Raw genomic sequence first — 13,597 nt, 5'->3', positions numbered from 1 at the left:
CTAAAGAAAATTATTACGTTTTTTCGTGGACATATATTTTAATTATCTTTTATCTCAAATATATTAAATCGTTACAATAATTTTTTTTTACAAAAAGTTAAGAAAAAGGCAATCCAAACAAGCCAATACTACTTATTCTTAACCATATTTCAGTTCTTGTGAATTTCATTTATATAAAAAAAAAACTACTGGCAATACACCTCATGACAGGTCACCTATTCATCCGCACACTGTCCTCCTGCAGCTCTACTCAATTCAACGCTTTTGAACATGCAGATTTGCTCCGGCGAAAATTCTCAGCCACCTCAGAACTCCTCCTCCATCCCCTAGTCACCAGTCGCCAGTCCCCATATTTCAGTAGTAGCTGAAAAAACTAACAAACCCATCATCAATGAACCTCAAGATCTCTCAACACAACTCCCCATCCTTCCAATTCATTCCATTCAAAATTTAGTATCACATCATCTAATACTTCTCTCTCTGATTCAACGAGGATCATGGCATCAATTCCGCGACCCTTAAATGAATCTTGGGATAGCATGCTTCCCGGTCCACCTTCTCGCAACAATGGCGGTGCCGCCGACCTATCTCCCGCCGGTCTCCTTGCTTACGCCGCCGGCAGCTCTGTATCCATTGTGGATACCCATTCTATGCAGTTAGTCGCCACAATTCCTCTCCCTCCTCCATCTACTGCTGCTACCTCTGCTACTCCTTCCCTCTCCCCTTTCGTCACCTCCGTCCGCTGGTCCCCGCAGCCTCTGCCCCACCAGCTCCTCTCCCCAGATTCTCTCAACCACCTCCTTCTCGCCGTCGGTGATCGCCAGGGCCGCATCTCCCTCCTCGATTTCCGCTCTAAATCCACCATCCTTAACTTCGAAACCGATGCTGCTACTTCCAAGCTCGGTATCCAGGACCTTTGCTGGATCCAGACCCGAATTGATTCCTGGATCCTGGCGGCTCTATCCGGACCCTCTCTGCTCTCTCTCTACAGTACCATTTCCGGTCGTTGCTTCTTCAAATATGACGCCTCCCCAGAGTTCTTCTCGTGTATCCGCGGAGACCCTTTCGACCGTCGACATTTCTGTGCATTGGGTCTAAAGGGATTTCTTCTGTCTGGAACAGTTTTAGGGGACACCGAAAACGATGTAGTTGTAAAGGAGCTTCAGATTCGTACGGAGACCTCTGAATTGCAGAGGCTAGAAAGGGATTCCAGTAGCGGTGCAGGGGGGAATGGGGCTCCCGCGTTGGCCGTTTTCCCTACCTATATGGTGAGATTCGCATTTTCATGGCATTGGAAGCATATACTGTATGTGGTGTTTCCGAGGGAGTTGGTGGTTTTTGATTTGCAGTATGAGACAGAATTATCTATGGCTGCATTGCCCAGGGGATGTGGGAAGTTTTTAGATGTCTTGGCAGACTCAAACATGGAAGTGTTTTATTGTGCTCATGTTGATGGTAAAGTGAGTACATGGAGGAGGAAAGGGTAAGTAGTGGACTGAACGTAAATGATTTGGATGTCGATCAATTGTTTTTGATGAGGAAATGGTTTTCATTTTAGTAGTACAACTTTAAAATGCATCAACAATTGAGAGTGGATGTGTTGTTTCCATACTAGTTCTAAGAATATTTGCCGGCTTAGATGAAATGGTCAGCTATTCTGCACGAGCAAGAATGATAGACCAATAAGGTGCCTTCGAGAAATGAAAAAAAATTAAGAATTCCAGATAATTGCATAGAATCTATACGGACAATTTCTTGTGACGTACTTTTTTAGTCATTAAGCTGCAGTAGTAGAATAGCTAATATTTTCTGTGTCAATATGTGTTTAGAAGTAGAAAAATTGAAAGATCTTGTAGTCCTTCATACTATTTCATCATCTCAATGTGTTAAAAAAATACACTTTGCTTTGGTGAATGGCATTTTGCCGGTAATGCCTGGGTGGTATTTGGGCTTAATTCTGCTTTGATATTTTTTTCTTAACATAGACTTCAGGCCACGCATTGAATGCCTTAGTTCAAGTTAGAGGTAAGCTGCGGGGAAGATTAGGAATAAAGGGAAACTGCTATGAAATTGATTTCTCTGTCAGCTATGAACATTGGCCAGTTAAATTAGCTTCTCGATAGGGTTTGCTCTAATTTAGTATTTTGTTCTTTGTTGTATGTGTTCTATTTATTTTCCTTGTTTGCGGCAACTGAAACCTTTGAATTTCAAATAGTGTCGCTATCTTTGTCATGTATTTGATGAGCTGCACATGTATAATTGAGTTTGCTGGACTTTAGGGAATGTACTTACTTTAATACTATAATATCACAGAGGAGAGCAGGTGCACATCATGTGTATGATGGAAGAATTGATGCCCTCAGTCGGGACACCGGTTCCTTCTCCCTCAATTCTTGCAGTTGTGGTCTCCCAAACAGATTCCACCCTCCAAAATATCAGCAAGCTTTGCTCTGATGTACACAGCTCATTTGCTGTGGATTTTAATAATCCCTTTGATTTTTGTGATGAATCTCTCGTTATCTCAAAGACAAATATGATATCCATATCTGATGATGGCAAAATATGGAAATGGCTCCTAACTGCTGAAGGATTTGGTGATGGATCAACTAATTCAGGCCCTGTCAAAGACAAAGATCTTCTTGAGGCAAATGGTGGGACAGCAGCGCCTTCTGCTGATGATGATCCATTGAATGTGGTTGGCCCATCAAATGATGTCAATAGCCATAGGATTAGTCCATCTAATCCAACTATCAGCCAAGAAGAAGTGTTATTAAAGGTTTGTGTGCAAGTGCACTTCTTTATTCTCTATTATGTACTGCATGCTTGGTTGCACTTTTCTGTTAGAAATCATACCACACTTGGGCACTAGCAGCATGGCTGTTTCACAAAAATAATAGTTGGAATCCCTGATTGGTACTCTATTTATTCCTTGTCCAGTCTATAACCAATAGATTTGAAATGCTGTATGACTTTCTACTTTCTCTGTTCCTGCTTGTACACTTTTGAATTTATGATTTAGGTTCAAATTCCTGTGGTTCTTGTTCTCTAGCTTAAATTTGGGTTGACACCCTCATTCATCACTATCTGCTGCCATTTTTCAATTTAAGTACTAGGTTGAAGGTGACAACTTTGGACATAGTACTGAATGAAGACAAGTTTGTTGCTCATTCAAGGCAAAATGAAAAGGAGCAAATAAAAAGTTTTATAGCTAATGGTGATAAGTGACAAGTTATGTTGCATCTGATGTTGAACTTATGTTTGTTGTTTTGAATTTTTCTATATAATGAGATACGCTAAAAATGAAATCTGCTTCAAGAATTGTGGGATTGTTGTAAAGATATGGAGTGCTAATATGTAATAAAGTATAGTGGTGGACTATAGTTCTGAGAGACATAATAGGCCTGGGTAGCTTTTCTTTAATTGTTTTCGAGTAGTTGTGTTTTCACCTTTAGTTTCTCAAGGTTTTCTGTCATATGGGGATTTTACTTGAACCTGATAGATATTACTTAAACTTAGTTGTGGAGATAGGCTTAGGTTTGATGTCTTCTTTCCTCCTACACTGTGCCCACTCCCACCCTCTTCCCCTTTTTCTTGTGTGTTCCATGTTTTTTCTGTCCGTGTACTCTGGATGGTTAGGGATGATTTTCCAATTGAACGCATCTGCAGCTAAGTTTTAGTTTTTCTCTGAGTTGTCAGTTTTTGCTTCCTAGGAACTTGTACAGGTCCTATAGGAGTAAATTGCTGGTTTTTACTAGCAAATATTGTGGTTGCGAATTAATTGCCTCTTTTGAGCATTTTCTTGTCTGTTTGTAGATATACATTGTTGGCATCTAAAAGGTTATGCAATAGCGTGATGTTAGATTCATGCCTAACGAAGAAAGTGTTGTGTTACTTCTTGTAAAATTCTTTTGATGATCCCTATAACTTATAAAGTCAAACATTAATGCAGATTAACCTAGTTGGACAGCTTCATCTCCTTTCTTCAACTGTTACCATGCTTGCTGTGCCATCCCCTTCCTTAACAGCCACTTTGGCACGTAAGTAATTTCTTTAGTTTATTATGTCAGTAAGTTTTTACAGTCAGTTTTTTCCAGTTGTCACTTTTCTCCTGGAATAACTGAACTGATACAATTTATGAAGGTGGTGGAAACCTTCCTGCTGTGGCTGTTCCACTTGTTGCTTTGGGAACCCAAAGTGGTTCTATTGAGGTCATTGATGTCTCCGCAAATGCTGTAGCTGCTAGTTTTTCTGTTCATAACAGTGTGGTTAGGGGATTGCGATGGCTTGGAAATTCTAGGCTGGTATCCTTCTCTTATATCCAGGTATGAAGTATCATGATGGAGGCTTGTTTTAATGGCTTTGGAAGATATTGTATTCGTTATTTGGTAGTTCAGATTTCATATGTTCTTTCATTCTAATTGGTTTACGGCAATCAGTTCTCATAATTTTCCTTTACTGGTTGTATATGATGATTTCTGGACTCAGGGGACAGAAAAAACTGGAGGCTTTATTAACAAGCTTGTTGTGACTTGTGTTAGAAGTGGCCTTAATCGAACATTCCGAGTGATGCAAAAGCCAGAGCGTGCACCTATAAGAGCTCTAAGGGCATCTTCTTCTGGAAGGTTTTCTTCAGACTTGGATTCCCTGCATTTTCATTGGAAAGCAGTTTTCAGCATTTTCATTAGACATTGAAAAATTCTCTTGGCATTAATTTGTTTTGACTCAATCATTCAACTGAGTTCTAGAGGATTTTTTCAACATCTATTCAATGTATTATTTTTTCTTAAATTCCTTACAACCTGTAAGTTACTTTCCTTTAAGTTGCTGGCATTAGAACATGTGATATGGTATTTCATTTGGTTGCAGAATGATATGAAACACGTGTTGCCAAAGTAAACTTGTGCAGCTACTACTTTTGCTGTTTGAATTGGAGCATGTTTTTGTGTACCAATAGCATATGGGATCTTTTAGTAGTAAGTCAAATTTCTTCTTTCCTTTTAGGTATCTATTAATATTGTTTCGTGATGCACCTGTGGAGGTTTGGGCAATGACTAAGACTCCAATTATGGTAAATTGGCCTGTTCCTTTTCCCTGTGGATGTTTATCATTTCTCTCTAACAGTTTTACTACACTCCTATTGTGTTGGCTTATGTCCTGAAGATATTTCAAAATGTCATAGTAAAAGGAGTAAAATTTGCTATCTGGAATGTTTGAATTTCTTTTTTTTTTTTTAATTTAATGAATAAGATAGTTATGCATGTCAAAACATATCAGATACATGTCTTTGTCGAGTTCAATTTTTGTGGAAGAAAATAGAATCTGGATGGTAGGAGTGTTTATTTGGTGTTATGTCTATTCCATTGTTCATTTTACTCTTTAAGAGTCCACCTTTATTTATCAGGTTTGAAAGTTAAATATTCTATACTATACTCTGTTTTTCTGGGTTTTCCTTTCAAACCAGTTTTATTCTTGAATGAAGAGAACTGCTTCCGAATTTTCCAATGGGACTAGATTAGCATAACCTTTTCGTATGATACTGCTGTGGACATTACTAATGTAACCGACTGAATGAAGAGAAAATACATTCTGCTTACAAGTGAGGTGTAGGGAATGGCTTACATGACTTCAGAAGGTTTTGCTGCAAGAAGCATCCTTATCTTCAATGAAGAAATGATTACCTCTATAGGATGCTCAGAACTCCATAATGGCCTAGTTGTGTTTCTGATACAAGCGCTGACATTTCAACCTTGCTTGATTAATAGTTCACCATTTTGCTTTGGACTTGATCACATTCATTTCATCCCATAATGCAGCTGAGGTCATTAGCTCTTCCATTTACTGTAGTGGAATGGACACTTCCAACAGTTCCGAGGCCAACTCAGAATGGACCATCAAAGTCCTCGTCAGTATCATCCAAAGACCAGGCAGCTATCCTGCCAGCTGGGACATCTTCCCCTATGGCATCTTCTGCAGAATCCAGTGAGCTTCTAAAGTTCTGATGTTGTTGGATGTATGCTGTAGTTATTTATATTTGGATTCTTGGGTTGTCTTCTTAGTTCACATAGTATGCGAGAAGTGTTTCACTGGTTATCCTCTTAGCTTCCTTCATCATCCATGACGAATTTGCATTTTGGTTGCAGAGGGAGCATCTGCAGATGGCGCTCAAGATGAATTTTCAGAAAGTTTTGCTTTCGCTTTGGTAAACGGTGCACTTGGTGTTTTTGAGGTTCATGGCCGAAGGATCCGAGACTTTAGGTTTGGTCCTCCCTGCATTTCCACAAGATTTATATCTTCCGTGAAAGATAACTGTGAAACTTATAAGTACATAACCAGGAATGCAAGTAACTTTAATAATGAAAAGAACAGATTGTTTAAATTGAGTTTTCTTTAATGATTACATCCTTGTAACTAAAAGCAAACAGCCTCCAGATTAACTCCAAGAGAAGCGAGTCTAGTCTCCCTTTCGCTTCACAAGGATCATGATCAAATGAACACACATTTAGAATCTCAATATATAATCTGCATTCGATTGTAAGAGCAATGGTAAAATAAAAGTGAAATGCGTCACCATTAGCTTCTTAAAGCATTTGGATGGGAACTGCATGTATCTGATTAGGTTTCAAGGTATATAGCCTGTGTATACATGAAACAAGAAACTGCTGTGTTTCCTTCTTGTTATCTTTTGTTGTCAATGATTTGGTATATGCTGTCCATTTTTCAAATGAAATATCAATATTTATGTGGTTTTTAGTACCTTATCCTTTACCTTATTGGACTTTGACTTCTTTCCAGACCAAAGTGGCCTACTTCTACATTTGTGACATCTGATGGGTTGATTACAGCAATGGCATATCGCCTGCCTCATGTTGTGAGTATCTACTTTGGTTTACCAGAAAAATCTGGCTGATTTATGGTAAATATTGAGTACTATTGGAAGAAGTGATGTATTTATTTCTCAGGTCATGGGGGACAGGTCAGGAAACATTCGTTGGTGGGATGTGACTACTGGCCAGTCATCGTCATTTAACACTCACAGGGAAGGAATTCGCAGGATTAAGTTTTCACCTGTTGTTCTTGGAGATCGTAGCCGAGGACGTATTGCTGTTCTCTTTTATGACAACACATTTTCTGTATTTGACCTTGTAAGCAAGATGGTTTAGAATGGTTAAGTTTTGTGAATTGAAGCATTTATACGTGAATGCTTAGCTGCCATATTTGATGATGAACTATATTCAGTTTATCAGGTTTTATGTGTTCGCTATCTCTAGTTACTCATGGAGCAACCTGTACTTTCACCATTAGCAGAGATGATGAATGCATTTATGCAATTTGTTGGCATTTAGCCTATTCCAACCATGGAGAATAAATTGCTTCTCTATGTTTGTAAAACATTTTCCTTAAATTTGCAACTTTGCCATATTTAATCAACTTAACTAGTCTCTCTTTTATAATGCTGTTCCGAGAGGAAAAAAAAAAAACTAGTCTCTTTTATGTTCAGTTTATTTCTTCAATGATTCTAAACTTAATAATTTGCGTTTCTTGTCTCAGGATTCACCTGATCCATTAGCCAATTCCCTTCTACAACCTCAATTTCCTGGAACACTAGTTTTGGAACTGGACTGGTTGCCTGTGCGGATTGAGAAGAATGATCCGCTAGTATTGTGCATTGCTGGAGCCGATAGCAGCTTCCGCCTTGTGGAAGTTAAATTGTATGTGCCGTAACTCCTTCAAGTTTCTTTTTGGGTTTTTCATGTTTTAGCCAATGAGGCCTAAGTCTAGTAGCTAAAGTTGAGACCTTGGGACATAGAGGTCCTGGGTTCCCTCCCCTGCTAGAAAAAAAATTAAAAGAAAAGGTTATTTATGTTTCAATATCATGTGTTTACTGAGCACCTTTAGCTTATCTCATTAGACAGGACAGGAATTTGAATTAGACTTAGAATTCTTTGTATCCAATATTTTTGAGTTGTTCTTAAACTCTTGAACTTTTTGTTTTGCCTGTGACTCAATATTTTGACCCACTAAATTTTTTACTTCTGTGTCAAATTACGGAATAAGAGATTTCACAAAAAAAACCCTAATAAGAGAATTCAATCTAATTTCTGGTTTGAACTGAATTCTATCCAACTTATGGTTTGAACTTTGAAGCAGCATCTTGATGAGATATTTGATGTGAGATGCAGCCTTATACGTATCTGTAATTGGAATTAGCTTAATGGTTTTGTAATAAGAACTCAGTTTTGGTCAAATTCTATTCAGGGAGAGAGAGAGATGTTAAAAAAAGGGGTTCTAGTCAATCCATCTTCCTGCTGTAACCTCTAACAACCAAGTCTTGGTCTGGATGTAGATCAAACTATGACCAGTGTGTGTATAATACTCATCATGTCAAATTGAACTTGGTCTAAAACTGGTCTGAGCACTTACCAGCCAAATATACATGAAGTTATGCTGCTCTTTAATCTGAAACATCTTGAACACTATTCTTGATATCTAAACCACTTATCTTGCTAATAAGCATTTTTGAACAATAAAGCTTAAAGCTTTAAGTTGCTGTCTTAGTTGTTGGATATCCTTGATTTTGTCTGTTTTAGGTTTATCCTCATCTATTTTGTTTTACAGATTTAAATGGGTCATGTAGGCATAATTTGTTTTGCAATATAGTAATTTGATGAATGTTGAGAAGACATTCTTCATGAAGATAAGGACCTAAGCATGCTGTGGAGGGAATTTAATCATTTTTGGTTTTATGTTATTGCTTATTTTCTGAAATCCACGTCTTGAATGCCACCTTCTGGCACCATTCTTGTAGAACTTGCGCACAATCAAGGTTCAAGAGCAATTTTGTTCCAAGATATTGTAATCTTGTATCTTTCATGTTTGGCTTTTCTATGATCATTTAGAAGTCAAATCCTTTGCAAGTTTATGAACTCAAGTACTATATTTTATGATATTTCTCTTGTTGATGCAGAAGTGACAGAAAAGTGGGCTATGAATCCCAGAATCGAAGTATTAAAGAAAGATTCCGTCCTGTCCCTCTTTGTTCACCCATATTGTTACCTACACCACATGCCCTAGTAAGTTTACGTCTTCTTTAATTATTCTCATGACATACTAATTTGGTGTAAGTTATTCCTAGACCGTATCAGTCAATAGATTCCTCCTGGTTTAAGCTTTATTAAATGAAAAATGTGGAGTATATGTAGTATTTGAAGTGTGCAGGAAATAGCCATTCTTCTAATTTTCGTGGCATTTGTCTTGAGGCAGACTTTTGTCAATTTGCAATTTCATGGTTCAGGGGTGATTTTTTAAATGTGAAGGGTTTGCATTTAGTAAACAGTTATACCCAATTGCAATGTGAAGTATTCAGACACTCAGATTTCTTTTTCTTCTTTTCTGGGGAATGCTATTATCCTAGTCCGCATACAAAGAGCATCTTCGACATCTGATGCCTACTTTTTAGGAAATGTAGTTTGAGTGTTGTTGTAATCATCAGTTCGGCACTTATCCTATCTGTAAAAGGCACATGTAGTTTAGAGATTCGCAGACATATGTTTGGTAACCATCTTCATGGTTGCATGTTTGTCCCTTCCTCCTGGGTTGTGAGTGATCCTATAGTTGGGTGAAAACCTTCATGGTTCTATACATTTTGTACAGCTGGCAACAGTCAATACTGGTAGAGGAATTGTTTCAGTTTCTTGTTCATTTTTGCAGGCATTGAGGATGATCTTGCAATTGGGTGTAAAACCCTCATGGTTTAATGCATTTTATTCAACCATGGAAAATGCAGATTACCATGTTCAAACTCCGTCAACTACAGATCTCCGTAGCTATATGATGGATTCACCTCGTGTAGGTGACTCTGTAGTGCCAGAGATGCTCCTAAAGGTGTTGGAGCCTTACCGCAAAGAAGGTTTTTTCTAATTTAAGGCAATCGGTTTTTGGGTGTTTGGTGCTGTTTCCTTGTCGTACATATTTCTAAATTTTTTTTGCTTTAGGCTGCATACTTGATGATGAGAGGGCAAGATTATATGCTAGTGTAGTCAACAAAGGTTCTGCACTGCGGTTTGCTTTTGCTGCTGCAATCTTTGGCGATTTCATGGAAGCACTTTTCTGGCTGCAACTTCCCAATGCCCTTAACCACTTGATGAATAAATTGGTAAAAAAGTCTCCAACAAGAGTCCCAGTACCATCCTCGACTTCGACTGTGGAGCTCGATGAGGAATCAATGCTCAGCAGGATATCCTCAAAAGGGAAATCAGTACCTGGAGATGCAGGAAAGGTTAGTTATTTATTGTGTATAGATGTTAACACAAATTTTTCTTAGACCATTTAGATTCCTGCAAGTTCTACTCCAACTATTCTGAGCAATGGGATCCATGTTAGTCTTTTGGAATAGTGTATACTGTACTTACTGTAACTACTGTACCCATCAGTTCCATGTGAAGTTTATTACCCCTTAGGTGGCTATTTTCTTGGCAGACAAAAGGTCAACTAAGGTTGATGGCTTTTGAACAACAAGAATTGTGGGATAGTGCTAGTGAGCGTATCCCTTGGCATGAGAAATTGGATGGCGAAGAGGCCATTCAGAACCGAGTACATGAGTGAGTTTTCTACCTCATATTCTTCTTTTACAGAAGTATTTCTTTTTTCTGCTTGATACTTTCTTCTGGATTACATTATGATCCATTGACGGCTTAAAGATAAGCAATGTGAATTCGTGTGTACCTAACTCTAAAATTATCCTATCTGGTTGTGATTCCAAATTTTTTGTGTTTTGCTTGTCAATTATTGGATCAAACATCAGATATTTATGTATGGTATGAAATATGGGTCGACAAATATGATTGATAACTTTTTTTTCAATATGTTAACTTCTTTTTTCACGTATAGTGCCCCTTAGATCAGAAGTAAGCATTACAAACATATATGTTGAAAATTCAAGATGATCAGTTGTTCTTTTTGCTTAGCAGCTATATATTTGATGTTGGTAATTCACAGACTCGTCTCAATTGGCAACCTAGAAGCTGCTGTCAGTTTGTTGCTTTCCACTTCTCCTGAGAGTTCTTACTTCTATCCAAATGCTCTGCGTGCTATTGCTCTTTCATCTGCAGTGTCAAGATCTTTGCTTGAGCTGGCTTTAAAGGTATTTGTCACATTGAGCTGTTCTAGTTTTGAGCATAAAACTTGCAGTTCTTTGTGACATCTGATTTTGCTATTCACTTAAAGGTTGTTGCAGCAAATATGGTCAGAACAGACAGGTCATTGTCCGGAATGCATTTGCTTTGTGCTGTTGGAAGGTATCAGGAAGCTTGTTCCCAGGTAGTGTTCTGCCTTGTGTGGCTGTGGCATCTATGGTCAAATTTTCCTTTACTAATGAAGTCATGGGTTAAACCATCTACTGTTCCATTACAGGGTACAATTATTCTGTTTTTAGTTGGGTTAAGTTTTCTCAGTATGCAGGAGAGTGGGATTTAGTTTGCTAATGCTGAAAAACAAAAGTAAAGGTTAAATTAATACATATTCCGTGGCTTAGAAAAGTAGGACTTACAGATATGAGTACATGTGATTGTAGATACTATGATCTATAGAACCAAAACAAATATAAACACCAATATATACCCAAGAAGCTCAGCATTGGCCAATCAGGTGCAACTATTGCCAAGTAGGAAATGGAATGTGAAATTATGTAGAGAATGATAAAATTATCATAGGGTGGCTGAAAAGGAGGATGTTTCGGATGACATTTGATTGGCATGAGCTTGTTCATGGAGTTTGCGATATTAATCTATTTATCTCGTTAAGTCAAGCAGATGAATGTGATGAGTTGATTCATTGCTGCTGCTTCTCTATGGAGACACAGTTATTTCAGTCCAATGGGTGACTAATGGTTGACAAGGATGCATCTTCACTTCTCTTTTGCAGCTACAAGATGCTGGGTGCTGGACTGATGCTGCAACACTAGCTGCAACACATTTGAAAGGGTCTGATTATGCAAGGTTGACTATATTTCAACCCAAAATTTTGTGAAAATCTTATTGAGCTCATATGCTTTACAATAAGGAGTTTTTAGAAGGTTTTGCTTATGAATGGCATTATACTTTGTATACAAGCTTGAGAGTGCACAGTAGTTCAAATCCAGACATCAAATTTTCTGCCCAGATCCATTCATAGAGTGAAAAAGTTGAACTAAATTTGTTATTTCTTGTATGTAATTTCCTCTAATAATGTTCGAAGATTTGCTACAATAGTGGATGTTTTGATTACATTTCTGACCTGGATAAAACTCTATAGTGCCTCATTTGTTTTCTAGTCACCAATCTCACATATTTGCCAAAGACCAAATCTTATTTGGTATTTCTGTCTCTCTTCATAATTACCTGAAGATGGTGTATGTGCTATTTTTATTGCAATGCATCAAATGTTTATTGATCAATAAGCTGTTTGTTTCAAGACTAAGCTAAAAAAGGTAATTGATAATGATGGGATTTTGTTTGGCTGTTTTCTGTTGGCTGCCAAAATGACAAGATGTTCATCATCTATACTTTAATCATCCAGGGTTCTGCAGAGGTGGGCTGAACATGTTCTTCGTGCTGAACATAAAATTTGGAGGTAACACCCTTTTGTGTCTCTTCCGTTTCAAAAAATTCTCTATGTATGTAGTAATATTTATCTTGACTTGTGCAGGGCTCTGATTTTGTACGTTTCAGCTGGTTCATTGCAAGATGCACTTGCAGCACTTCGCGAGGCACAACAACCAGACACAGCTGCCATGTTCATTCTTGCATGCCGCGAAATTCATGCTGATTTCATATCCAGCTTGGGTTCAGATGAAGAATCCAGTTCTTTGATGAAGGATAAATTGCCTTACCTGCCAGGATTGAATCCCGAGAATGAAGATGTTCTTGCAGTTGGTGAATATTATGGACAGTATCAAAGAAAACTAGTACATATGTGCATGGATTCACAGCCCTTTTCTGATTGAATGAACTAATCTGGCATCGGTTTTTCTTCATCTCTTGGATGACTGACCAGAAAGATTATATCCCCGGTTAAGCAAGTTCTTTTGCATGATAAGGTGGTTCAAATCATAGTGCCATTGTGCTGGCTCCACTGAAGCCGGAGACTGCAAAATCTCAGCCAACAGATCAAAGATATTGTGTGCGCTTTACTGAAAATTTCACCTGAATTATGGGAGTCGTTCTTAAGCAGATTCATTGGTTTCACCAACAAAAATCATTGGTTTGGTTAAGAGGGCATTATTGTTCTAGCCCTGCAGCCAAGAGCATTCATCTGTACCATAAAAGCAAGCGCCTGTATGCCAAAGATGTAATTATTCCGGTTAGGTTGTCAGAGAGGATGTAATTTTTTACCGACACTTTGTGAATACTTTTAAATCTATCAAGTCATACCACCGAGTTTGAACCGCGCATACAATTGTATCAAAATTTTACTGTGATCGGCAGTATGGTAACCCCTGAATGAAAGGTCCTATACTGCTGCATCTTAGTTTTACATGATCATTATTTTGATTTTTGCCAGTCCGCAAATCACTGCCAATTATTGTTGTAAAACATCATTGTCATATACATACATACGCATA

The 13,597-nt window shown here is 38.0% G+C and overlaps 1 protein-coding gene across 2 annotated transcripts; it reads left to right on the top strand.

Moving 5' to 3' along the window:
* Positions 1-229: 229 nt before the first annotated feature.
* On the top strand, positions 230-13,535 carry LOC113773296 (WD repeat-containing protein 11). Of its 2 annotated transcripts, none has more exons than XM_027317910.1 (20): positions 230-1,483; positions 2,314-2,776; positions 3,950-4,037; positions 4,141-4,322; positions 4,486-4,622; positions 5,002-5,068; positions 5,814-5,979; positions 6,141-6,255; positions 6,793-6,868; positions 6,960-7,142; positions 7,549-7,709; positions 8,969-9,071; positions 9,709-9,907; positions 9,993-10,276; positions 10,477-10,598; positions 10,996-11,140; positions 11,224-11,316; positions 11,920-11,993; positions 12,553-12,606; positions 12,682-13,535. In XM_027317910.1, exons 1-20 carry the CDS (start codon positions 498-500, stop codon positions 12,977-12,979), a joined length of 3,996 nt encoding a protein of 1,331 aa, XP_027173711.1. In that variant the 5' UTR covers positions 230-497; the 3' UTR covers positions 12,980-13,535. The 2 variants fall into 2 exon arrangements, with proteins under 2 accessions (XP_027173711.1, XP_027173710.1); XM_027317909.1 differs by having other exon boundaries at positions 8,966-9,071.
* Positions 13,536-13,597: the final 62 nt, after the last annotated feature.

Source organism: Coffea eugenioides, chromosome 6 (assembly GCF_003713205.1).
Source record: "Coffea eugenioides isolate CCC68of chromosome 6, Ceug_1.0, whole genome shotgun sequence".
In the NCBI taxonomy this organism is placed as follows: domain Eukaryota; kingdom Viridiplantae; phylum Streptophyta; class Magnoliopsida; order Gentianales; family Rubiaceae; genus Coffea; species Coffea eugenioides.
This window is presented reverse-complemented; position numbering and strand designations above follow the sequence as displayed.

What these genes read in the sequence shown, in the direction of transcription:
- LOC113773296 (XM_027317909.1), top strand. Translation starts at nt 498, where the DNA reads ATGGCATCAATTCCGCGACCCTTAAATGAATCTTGGGATAGCATGCTT. An exon ending in CGAAGGATCCGAGACTTTAG is followed by an intron (nt 6,256 to 6,792) that starts GTTTGGTCCTCC and finishes ACTTCTTTCCAG; the next exon opens with ACCAAAGTGGCCTACTTCTA. An exon ending in CGCCTTGTGGAAGTTAAATT is followed by an intron (nt 7,710 to 8,965) that starts GTATGTGCCGTA and finishes TTGTTGATGCAG; the next exon opens with AAGTGACAGAAAAGTGGGCT.